The sequence below is a fragment of the Cynoglossus semilaevis genome, chromosome 12 (genome assembly GCF_000523025.1).
Source record: "Cynoglossus semilaevis isolate Cse_v1.0 chromosome 12, Cse_v1.0, whole genome shotgun sequence".
Lineage (NCBI taxonomy): Eukaryota > Metazoa > Chordata > Actinopteri > Pleuronectiformes > Cynoglossidae > Cynoglossus > Cynoglossus semilaevis.
Window position 1 is genome coordinate 10,007,765 of NC_024318.1, and position 11,133 is coordinate 10,018,897.

Genomic DNA, 11,133 nt, shown 5'->3' on the forward strand with positions numbered 1-11,133 from the left:
GAGAATCTCAAGAGCGTCTACCCCTGGATAGTGTCAAACAGGTCAGATATTGACAGAGAAATCATGTCAATCAAGCTACATCAATAAATGACGAGGTTTTCACGTGTGCCTTCTTTACAGATGGTTGGCGATCCGTCTGGAGTTTGTGGGGAACCTAGTGGTGTTTTTTGCTTCTCTCCTGGCCGTCATTTCCAGAGATACGCTGGACAGTGGCCTGGTTGGCCTGTCGATATCTGCTGCACTGAATGTCAGCGGCTATAGCAATTTAATTTTGGCATTTAAGAAAATATATCTTTTAAAATATAATATTTTTTTTTACTTGGATTTAGATAACACAAAACCTTAACTGGCTGGTGAGAATGAATTCAGACCTGGAGACCAACATTGTGGCTGTGGAGAGAGTAAATGAATACGCACAGATTGATAGTGAGGTGAGTTTGATTTAGTGTTTTTCCCAGGAGTCACGGTCGACGTCTTTATCATCAGCATGCATCAGAAGTAAACCCACATCATGGTTTGCAGTTTGTGTGTGATGACGATAGTTAAAGACGGAATATAGCTGAGGGAGGCTGTGCTTCACTGAGCTGAGAAGAAAAGGAGTTCTTCTCTTCTTTTAAACTAACATGCTCTGCACGTGTGACTGTGTGTATCCTGGCAGGCTGAGTGGGTAAATGAAACTCGACCTCCTGAGAATTGGCCTAAAGAAGGAGGGCTGCAGTTTGAAAACTACAAAGTCCGCTACAGACCAGGTTTGGAGCTGGTACTCCATGGAATCAACTGTGAAATCAAGAGTTCTGAGAAGGTAATGTTTCAAAACATGGTATTGCCATGATTCCCAACCTTTTTTTTAGCCAGGTCACATACATTAGAAAATTCCCAACAAACACAAATGACACAAAAAGCTGCAATTTCAAGTTCATTAACTTTTCCACACTTGATCTTTTTATCTGTTAACTATTTCGTTTGTGAAGGTTTCACGCTACACAGACATATGTCAGTAAATAGCATACATAGTATGTTACAGTAAAATGCATGAATATGTGCACAGATTCTACCAGATATACATAGTTAGCCAATGGGACGCATTGCAACAGAGTCCTTCTTTACAAGTATGTCTGTCAGGTGTAATTGATTAAATAATCCCCAAATATAAAATAAATACCAGCCAGGATTACATGATTATATCTATTTTGTCTGTTTTCCTCCTCTGCACAGATTGGTATTGTGGGTCGCACCGGAGCTGGAAAATCAAGCCTCACCAACTGCCTTTTTAGAATAATTGAAGCCGCCGAGGGTCGAATCCTAATTGACGGTGTGGATATCGCTAAGATAGGTCTGCACGACCTGAGACACAGGCTCACCATTATACCACAGGTAGACACAGCAACGACAACAAGATGCTTTGCCTTAAACTGTACACTGACCTCTGAATCTCCATCGCAGGATCCAATTCTGTTCTGCGGGACCCTGAGGATGAACCTGGATCCGTTTGACAGATTCAGTGATGAGGATATCTGGAGAGCGCTGGAGCTCTCACATCTGATGGAGTTTGTGTCAGGGCTGCAGGAAAAGCTGCAGTATGAGGTTTCAGAAGGAGGAGAAAATCTCAGGTAAGCCTTTGAAATTAGGTTTCACTCGCAGGATAAAGAAATAAGTCATTTCTTGGTGGTAAAAATACGTACATATTTTCTTTGAACTAAAACAGATGATTCAGTGTTTGCATCAAGAAATGTACACGATAAAAGGAATGTAGCTGGAAAAACATAGAAAATCTTAGCATTTTTCCATTTTTTAATTTCTATTTACTAACACTTATTTTAAATGTTATAATTTCCACAGCATTTAATGTAAATGATTTATTATTATGTTTAAAAAACAGCATAGAACTGTAAATAACTGTATGATCATGTGGCAAATAAAATCTTGTATATTGAATCTTAAAGTGTCGGCCAGAGACAGTTGGTGTGTCTGGCCCGAGCGCTGCTGAGGAAGTCTAGGATCCTCATCCTGGATGAGGCCACGGCAGCCGTTGACCTGGAGACAGACAACCTGATTCAAAATACTATTCGAAAAGAGTTTTCGTACTGTACTGTTCTCACCATCGCCCATCGTCTACACAGCATCATGGACAGTTCAAGGTCAGTGTCAGAGTAGATTGATCTTTTGTTTTAATAGTTCAAGTTCAGACCAAAAAACAACTGATAATATCGACCGGCCGATATTTCCTGTGACACCTGTGCCTAGAACATTGTCTTCTAGACACATTTATTGAAACTAGTAATACGAAAGTATTGGTATTGTTACCTGGTGTTGGCGAGTACACAAAATAAAATGCCAGACTCACATTGGTTTGTAAAAAAACAAAAACATTTCGGGACATCCCTACTTTAGATTTCTACTGTAATTCTTTAGGACTTTAGGATTTTATTTGTAGAAATTTTACCAGGTAGTAAAATCGATTGCGGGTTTTCAGAGCTGGGTTCCCCAGCAGTCAGGCTTCATCCTTTGTATTAAACCAAAAGGACGCAGCTGGGAGCTCCAGCCCTGTCACTTTAATATGGTGAAAGAAATGAGAATATCTGTGAGACTTCAGAGTCCGCTTTAAAATGCATCAGAAAGAGGGCTGAAGGACTGTGTAGAATTTCTTCACATCTTATGCTTCACCTATGTTTTTTTTTTTTTTTTTTTTTCTCGCTCTGCTTCACTTAAATGTTTCAACTTCACCTCTGGCTGCTGTTAATTATTGTCTTCATCTCCCCCACAGGGTAATGGTGCTCGATGCTGGAAAAATTGTTGAATTCGATTCACCAAGCAACCTATTGGAACAACAAGGCATTTTTTATTCCATGGCAAAGGATGCTGGGATTACAACAGATGATGTCACACACCTCTAATTCTTTAAATTACAATGAAAGATAACGCCTCAGTTGCTGAATTTAAAAAAAAAAAAAAAATCTGATTCATGAAGTGATTCATGAACTGTTAAAAGTTGTGTATGTGATGCAATTAATGTTCAGTTTTATTACATGTTTTATTTAAATAATAATAAATTGCGCAGTTGGTATTTTTTGGTTCTCAAATATGATTACCGATGTTGATTAAAACATTTTATGACTCACTTTGGTTTATTCAAGGACACGCTCCAACAATAAACCCTAAATAATGAAAGGGCTGCCTCTTTGTTGATTGGGTACACAAGAAACCTAATAAAGACTGACCTGGATCTGGTAAGGAGAAAAGAACAACAACAACAAAAGGAACCATGATGTAAAGCTAATGGTGCTGTTTTGTTTTAGAAAATATTTTATAACCATCAAAGGGCATGACTGATCTCATTCATATTGTGTACTGTGTTTGTGAGACAGAAAGATAAAGCAAGAGCGAGAGTGTATGTTAGTGATTGTGTGTATAAGAGAGCGAGCGTGAGAGAGAGAGAGGGAGGGTAGGACAGAGAGAGCATGAGGGACCACTCAGAAGGTGTTCTGTGGTTGTGGACGCACAGAGCATTGCTGAGATTATATTCTGATATTTCTTCTAAAGGTAAGTCTTCGCACACTCCTTATCCAGTTCACCATTTAATTTTATTGTTTTGACTTTCTAATAGCTGCAAAGGGCGAAAAGGGTTTTGGAAATTTGCTATATATGTTGTATTCTGAGCTGGCAATTAACAGAGATCCGCTGTCACTGCAATTGTTTATCTGTGTTGATAAGAGGTGAGGGAGAGAAGGAGGCATATTTAAATCTACACCTTTACTTAGAATAATTTTCACTTGTATATATCAATAATCTAGATTTTAAAAAAAGATAAGAGAAAAACAACAGACAGCAGTGTGTCTCTGACTATTTTTCCACTAAGATAAGAATTGTTTCCTATGATCTCTTGTAAGGTTTTTTTTTCTTTTTTAAATTTTTAATAGGAATTATTTGATCTTCAAAGCTTTTGTGTTTAAAATATACATTTTTGTTATAACATGTGCTTTGTCTGAATGAACGTTTATTAAAAACAAAACAAAACTATGAGATGTTAGGGCTAATAATAATAAATGATATAAAACCTCTCCATGAAATCCCACACTGTTTTTTCGTGTATATCTATAGTGATCGTAGATTTTATTGTCGACCTCTTTCAAGCTGCTGTGCGGTAAAATTTAAAGACTGATTCTCTGGACTAAATTTCTGCCATTATGCTTCACCCAGCTGCGTGACAATGAACCTTTCAGAGCAGATGTCCTTACTCTTCAGCTGTAACGTCAGCCCCAGTGAGATGCCGCAGCTCAACATCGGTGTCACCAAAAGTGAGCCTCTGGCAATCGCTGTTCCCATGACCGTGCTCTACAGTCTCATCTTCATATTTGGAGTACAAACTTTTAAATGACTACCACCCTTTTTTATATTTTATTTATCAGCATTTCATTATAAACCAATTATGTGTATTAAGGTTTGGACATTGTGACATTGAATTCCTCCACAGGTTTTATTTAATGGCATCAGTTTACTGACCCTCATCATGGACATCAGTATGAAGGCCAGTGCCATTCGTTTCTACCTGCTCAGCCTGGTTGTTTCAGGTGAGACACAATTATGAGGAATTGTACACTATACAAAGGACTGGCTGATGATAATGTTAGACAGCTTTCTGTAGGTGTCACTCTGGACAGGAAGATCTTTTAAGATTACCGGTAAATGGTTTTTAGCATTGTCAGACTTGAAGTGTTGATGCTGCTGTTTACTGCCAAAATGTTTTCTTAGCTTTTTTCTCTTTATTTGATGGTAACGGTAAAGAGAAAGTAAAGAGATGAGATGACAAACTAATTTTCCTGAGCATAAAGAGGATTCATTTAATTGTCATTTTTCTTTTTTTGAATTGCAAATATCATAACAATAATGACTCCACGGTGGAGAATCAGGTTAGCTGTGGATTAATCATGAATTAAAATAATTGGACATTTCTGAGTACGACAGAAAGAAATCTTTATTTTGCTGGATCAGGTGGATAAATAACAACAACAATCTTTCACTAATGCATTTTGACATTGGGTTGTGAATGGGATGTGAATGGCTATTTATCCTTATACAGTAGTCTCTATTGCATACCTCTATCGCGAAGACCTTTGAAGGTTTAATTATACATTGGTTTGCAGCCTTTAACAGGATGAAGCCAGGTAAAATCATTAACTCATTAGAACCTAATTGTTATCAATTATAACTGTCATACAAAACTGCACTGAGTTATTTAAGCGCTCTAGATTTACATTATCCTTCAAACTGTTCCTGTAGTGAGTACACAGTTGAGTCTAACATTGTAGCTCTAGCTTTAGATTCCTTTTAAATAGGATCATGCTGTATATCTTGACAGTAAGTGACAGTCATAGTAGAGTATTGGCTATACATAAAGTGTCTCCGTCGATCTAACCGTCTTCCCCTCTATGTTGTCTGATTTCAGACATTCTGCAGCTCTTGACCATCCCAGTGACCGTGTACAGATATTATTGGGAGAGCTACCCATGGCGTCTTGGACAAGCAGTGTGCAAAGTCTACTTCATGGTCCGCCAGGTGTACTGCGCCACCACCAGCTGGGTTATCATGACCTTCACTACTGAACGCTATGCAGCAATTTGCCACACCATGTGGTCTGTGTCTAGCCTTAAGGTAAAGATTAGCAGTGGAAAACACAATATTAGGGTTTCCTGTTGTCAAAAAAAAAAGTTTAGCCTCTATACCTCACTTTTTTTACGGAAAAAAAATCAAAATGTTTTTTTTCTTCTCTGACGTCATTCAGAAATTTAGGGTACCATGCCTTCTTCTGGTGTGGCTCATCTCTCTGGTCTCAGCTGTGCCCTTTGCCCTGGTCTATGACCAGGCGCCTGCTTGCATCATGGACTACACGGCCACCACTCATGAAGACGCTTTCCATATTTCCATCATGTGTGAGATGACGGAGCCGGATCCTTCACACATCTACAACGGAGCTCTCCTCCTGAGAGCAGGACTCTTCTTTTTGGTAACATTAGTGATACATTTTACAGTTTTCATGGCTGTGCAAAACACTGCATCTAATCTTGTTCCTTCTAATTATAGGTTCCACTGATCGTCATTTTTACCCTCTACATTCTCATTCTGCTCTATTTGAGAAAAAATGGGCATCGAAGAAGAAACATGGGACTGATGGGACTTGACCGTGAAAGAGAACAAGATGTTCGAGGGCATCAGAAGGAAAGGTTACTCCTAAATGAAAAGAGAGCACTCAAGCTAATGGGTAAAGATAAAAAACATGGATTTATTTTAGTGTTTTTTTTTTATTATTTAGGAAGTTGCTGGGGTTAATTATAAAAGAATCATTTTTGATCAATTTTTGCTTGTTCATTTAAATTGTTTGTGAGAAAGAACAAAATTATATAGGCTTCACAGAACACCACATTAGGCTTATACTGAGTGTGTTAGATACTTGTATTCAAGCTTTTTTCTTTCTGTACAGGTGCCATATTGGTGGCCTTTTTCGTCCTCAACTTTCCCGATATTGCCTCATCACTAATGCAAATTTATATAGTCGTCTGGTCCGACACAGTCCATTCGAGGTACACAGTCCTGAAAACATACTTTTCGCTTCCACTCTGGTACATCAATGGCGCTCTGGACCCGTTGCTCTTCTGCATCTCCTCCAAGACATTTCGCAGAGCATGCTGGAGAACTCTGGGCAGGCTCAGGCCTCACTGCTACTGGATGTATGGAGGCATTTCTTGGCTCTGGCAAAGAAATCCTAGTGAAGATAGAAGCTCAACTAGTAGAGAGAGGAATGCTGGTCATTTTGGCAGAGATCAATTGGACCAGAAAGAAAATGAAGACCATGTTTCAGTGCCTCATACAAATAACAACAACAACACACCCTGAGTGCCATGGTTGTACTATCAGATTACATTACCATGCAGAAAACCTATTATATTTTCCATTATGCACTGCTTTTGTCACTTTCTCTTTGGTGCTTTAATATTGTCAGTTCCCAGTTTGAAGTCTTTCTTTTCTTAAAAATGCATTTCTATTTTTATGGCTATAATAGAAATGTCTAGAGTGCCTGTGAATATTTAAGTGTTAAATACCTACATTGCCTGCTAGGGTTATGTTTAATGTTGTATATTTTAAATTGTTAAAAACAAATGCATGATAATCAAAATGCAAGTGCGTATTAGCTACTATGTTTCATAGTCTGTTTACAGCCTAAAAATAATAAGGTAATTGTGTTAATTACATTTGTGTTCACAAATATGTGTGTATTTGTGTTTTACTCTAGGTTTGTGATATTTAGTAATTTTTAAAGATGTTTTTGTAACTATTGTTGTGTTTTGCATGTGACTTGCAGTAAATATGATTTGTAAATATAAGGAATTTCCATTGTTGTCACGACAAGCTAAGAGACAAAATGAACAATCAACAACCAACAATTATTCATAACATTTATTTATCTTTTGAATTTAACATTTGAAACTTGGAGACAATCTCTGAAGCACAACTCAAATAAAATGTTATGTTATGTGTTGTCCCTGTTGTAATCATTGTCAGGTATTACGCTAGTAAGTAACGAATGTGCGCATAAAACAAGTAATGAATATATTTATATATTAAAATAAAGGTTCACAATATATTCATTGTACTTTGTAAATTAAAATATTCCTCATTTAAAAACTTTTGAATAGTGTTTTTTCTCCGTCAGAAAGTGGCTCCTCCCACTACTAGTCGTATGTGACGTAATTGTCAGAACAAATCAAAAAACTGTAGGCGGGACAAAAGACACACAAGCGGAAGATTCAAAAAAGATGGCGGCGGCTGAAAATGGTCCCCAAAACAAACACAAACTCCAAAGGAGGTATTAATGTTTCTATGATAACGATTGTAATCGAAGATTGACGACACTGTATTTATTTATTAAAAAACTTTTTATTAACGCTCAATAACTTACGTCGATATTGTAATAGTTAATAGATAAAATTTCGTTCACTTAGCTTAGCTCATTTAGCAAAAGCTCTTCGCTTATTTAACGTTATGTGTTCTCTCTGTTCTCCTAAAAACTATTTTGACGGGCTTTTTTTTAGTTTGGACCCGCAAGTATGATTTTTTAAATTTGGTTCTTACATATTGAGTTTTTTATGCATCTGCATTTACTACTGTAAACAAAAATAATTAGCTTTTCTGTGATAATGACACCTGAAGGAATCCGTATGTTGTCCTTCACTGACAAAAGGGGGATTAATATTGGACACAACATATATCTTGATCAGTCGATGTTCCCTCCGTCATACTGCAGCTTCCTCCTTCATACTGCAATCAAAATGTTTAAATTCTTTTTTTTTATTTGCTTTTATCAACTGTGTTTCTCTTTAACAGGACAACAAAGTGCAGTGTTTTCAACAGCCAGGAAACGCTAACCACGAGCCAGCCGGTTATTTTTAACCCGGACTTCTTTGTGGAGCGGCTTAGACATGAGCACCCACAGATCTTTGCAGATTTATTACTTAGCAACATCAGTCGGCTCATTGATCTTCCAGGAGATGAATTTGCTCAGCTTACAGGAGAGGCTGAGCCCAGGGTTCCCTCCTCCAGTGGATTTCTACGTTCCTTTAATTTCCTGAAGCGAAAAGGTTAGGCTGAAATGCTCCCTTCGTGACCAGTGCAGATTTGTTTAATGCATATGACGATGATGACAAGAAATGTATTACCCCAGAGAGACAGTTTTATCGTTTTTTTAAAATAAATACTCTAATGAAAGTTTCAATGTTAAATGTTAATCATAGTGTACAAACAAATAGTTTTGTGTACACAATGGAGTCTTTTTTATATTTGGTTTTAAATTAAGTAAATGTAAAGAACACAATCGTATTTATTGTAGAAACTGTTTCCATTCCAGACAAAGGAGTGGTTTTTGGTGCTCCATTAACAGAAGAAGGAATAGCACAGATCTATCAGCTCATTGAATACTTGAGTAAAAGTGAGTATCATGTCTTTATCCCTCCACAACCACTGTTGTTGACATGTCCTTTGCGTCTGGTATTATATTTTATCTGCACTTTTTATGAAAATAAAAAACCTGTGTGTCTTTCACTAGTTCAAACATTATGCCCCTCACCCTTCTTACTTTGTCCTGTTGTTGTGTATCTGGCTTCTAAACACAGCATAGATTTTTTTTTTTTTCTTCCATTGTTCCTTCTCACCATGTAGATGTTCATGTGGAGGGTCTGTTCCGGGTGCCAGGAAACAGCTTACGACAGGCTGCCCTCAGGGAAATGTTGAATGCTGGCACAGAGATAGATCTGGAGACAGGCGACTTCCACCCTAACGATGCCGCTACATTACTTAAAACGTACCTGGGAGAACTGCCTGAGCCTCTGCTCACTCACAGACACTACCATGCCCATCTGAAGATTGGAGGTATGTGCTGATTACCACATTGTTTTATTTTGAACAAACAGAATTAATTTTTGCATTGATGAAAATTTAATGTATTGATTGTGTTAAGTAATTTGTAAATAATAATCAGATTCAAATGTTTAAGACATTTTAACCCTTGGGCAAAAGTGGTTTGTAGTGTCTTTCCACTTATCGTTACTCTTATACACAGTGGGAAAACATTTTTGTTTCATGAACCACCTCAAGTTTAAAATACTTTTGATTAACTAAGATTTTGAATTGTGAGAACTTGACAGGCCATGTTTTTTATACTTTTAGGATGAAGAAATTAAAAGTAACAAACTACTGGTCTTTCAACGTTGATTCTGTTGTGTTTTGTTTAGAGCTCACTCTCTTTGATGAAAAAGGGGATAAGACCAACCTGCCTGACAAAGAACGTCAGGTTGAGGCTTTCCAGCTGCTGTTCCTGATTCTCCCATCAGCCAACCGTAGCCTGTTGAAGCTGCTGTTGGACTTGTTGTACCACACCGCTCGCAATCAGCAAATAAACAAAATGTCTGCAATTAACCTAGCCACAATGTTTGCTCCACACATCATATGGCCTAAAAATGTACGGTATCCCCCACCTGTGTTACAACACTCACGTTTCTATTACATCGTTCAGGCATGACATTTTTCTTTTCTTCTTTAGGTCACAGCAGGTGATTTGCAGGGAAACATTGAGAAACTGAACAAAGGCATAGCATTCCTCATCAGGCATTCACAGAAACTATTCAAGGTAACAGGATTTTTGATTGGGTTGTTTGTTTGTGTACTGTACCTTCTCCTGTCATATGTTTCTTTTCTTTTCTGTTGCTTTTTTCTGTCCAACAGAAATTACAACATCAAATGATATTGTTATTGGAACTCGACAAGACAGAACTTCTGTGTTTATTCAAGTTCATATTTTTCATTGTTTTTTCTCAATTTTTGATAAACATGTTTATTTTTATTCAAGGCCCCAGTGTATGTCAAAGAATACGCCCGCTTGTACTTCACAGGGTCGAAGTCACTGCAGTCAAAGGCAAGTACTTAATTTATGTTTATTTGCCAATCTGAAAGATTTTACTTGCACTTTTGCTCTCCGTCCTCTCTGTTATTTTAATCATTGTCTCTTGTTTATATATATAACTATTGTTACAAAACTTTTATTAAATCAAAAAGCCTGTTATCCGTGGATCATTTTAGTGTGGTGACTCAGCTGAAAACATTTCCACTCTGTAGTCAAGTCTACTGCCAGCAAAAAAAAGTTACAGTTTCAGTCGTATGCATTGATTTAATCTGAACGTCTGTTATGACTAACTCTTCCAGGATGACTCCACACTGTTTTCTGTGACCCAAGTTGGTCAGATCACCACAGGGGAAGCTGCCCCTTCCTCTCCCATCTTTAGACCAGTGGCAAACACTGTGGGGAGCCCATGTGCCTCCAGGTCATGTGAGACCCAGAGTTACACTGAGTCTGCCCTCAAAGAGCTGTACCAGCAGGTCAGCAACATGCCGGAGTCTGCCAAAAAGAAGAAACTCATCAGACAAGTATGGCAGCAGCTCATTGTGCACATTCTGACAAAACAACAGTTGGATTGAATTCTAAATCATTTTTATAATGTGTGTGATTTTTTTTTTTTTTTTTACTTTTGACAGTTTGAAAAGCAGCCTTTGTTGACTCCTTCCTCTGAATCTAAAGCCCCATTCAGCAGG

The 11,133-nt window shown here is 37.7% G+C and overlaps 3 protein-coding genes across 3 annotated transcripts in view; all 3 read left to right on the top strand.

The window, feature by feature from the left end:
* Positions 1 to 3,064, top strand: part of abcc2 (ATP binding cassette subfamily C member 2) — a 15,525-nt gene extending 12,461 nt beyond the window's left edge. Inside the window, exons 26-33 of the mRNA XM_025061193.1 lie at positions 1 to 41; positions 121 to 247; positions 330 to 431; positions 659 to 802; positions 1,216 to 1,374; positions 1,444 to 1,610; positions 1,944 to 2,138; positions 2,765 to 3,064. The exon at positions 1 to 41 is cut by the window's left edge and continues 36 nt beyond it. Coding sequence (XP_024916961.1) covers positions 1 to 41; positions 121 to 247; positions 330 to 431; positions 659 to 802; positions 1,216 to 1,374; positions 1,444 to 1,610; positions 1,944 to 2,138; positions 2,765 to 2,894 — 1,065 coding nt within the window. The 3' untranslated portion in view covers positions 2,895 to 3,064. The remainder of the gene's footprint in view (positions 42 to 120; positions 248 to 329; positions 432 to 658; positions 803 to 1,215; positions 1,375 to 1,443; positions 1,611 to 1,943; positions 2,139 to 2,764) is intronic.
* Positions 3,065 to 3,321: 257 nt separating this feature from the next.
* LOC103387392 (pyrokinin-1 receptor-like) lies at positions 3,322 to 7,580 on the top strand. The gene is made up of 7 exons (XM_008322007.3): positions 3,322 to 3,540; positions 4,198 to 4,357; positions 4,472 to 4,568; positions 5,444 to 5,649; positions 5,780 to 6,001; positions 6,079 to 6,256; positions 6,476 to 7,580. The coding sequence occupies exons 2-7, from the start codon at positions 4,208 to 4,210 to the stop codon at positions 6,886 to 6,888; spliced, it is 1,266 nt and encodes a 421-aa protein (XP_008320229.1). The 5' UTR covers positions 3,322 to 3,540; positions 4,198 to 4,207; the 3' UTR covers positions 6,889 to 7,580.
* Positions 7,581 to 7,783: 203 nt separating this feature from the next.
* Positions 7,784 to 11,133, top strand: part of LOC103387393 (rho GTPase-activating protein 19-like) — a 3,485-nt gene continuing 135 nt past the window's right edge. The window contains exons 1-9 of the mRNA XM_025060955.1: positions 7,784 to 7,858; positions 8,377 to 8,630; positions 8,897 to 8,977; positions 9,208 to 9,417; positions 9,780 to 10,006; positions 10,088 to 10,174; positions 10,394 to 10,459; positions 10,747 to 10,968; positions 11,077 to 11,128. Coding sequence (XP_024916723.1) covers positions 7,809 to 7,858; positions 8,377 to 8,630; positions 8,897 to 8,977; positions 9,208 to 9,417; positions 9,780 to 10,006; positions 10,088 to 10,174; positions 10,394 to 10,459; positions 10,747 to 10,968; positions 11,077 to 11,128 — 1,249 coding nt within the window. The 5' untranslated portion in view covers positions 7,784 to 7,808. The remainder of the gene's footprint in view (positions 7,859 to 8,376; positions 8,631 to 8,896; positions 8,978 to 9,207; positions 9,418 to 9,779; positions 10,007 to 10,087; positions 10,175 to 10,393; positions 10,460 to 10,746; positions 10,969 to 11,076; positions 11,129 to 11,133) is intronic.

Bases quoted from the DNA above. Each gene is read 5' to 3' on its own strand.
- LOC103387392 (XM_008322007.3), top strand. From the start codon at position 4,208: ATGAACCTTTCAGAGCAGATGTCCTTACTCTTCAGCTGTAACGTCAGC. The intron at 4,358-4,471 runs GTACAAACTTTT...ATTCCTCCACAG, and splicing joins GTCTCATCTTCATATTTGGA to GTTTTATTTAATGGCATCAG. The intron at 4,569-5,443 runs GTGAGACACAAT...GTCTGATTTCAG, and splicing joins GCTCAGCCTGGTTGTTTCAG to ACATTCTGCAGCTCTTGACC.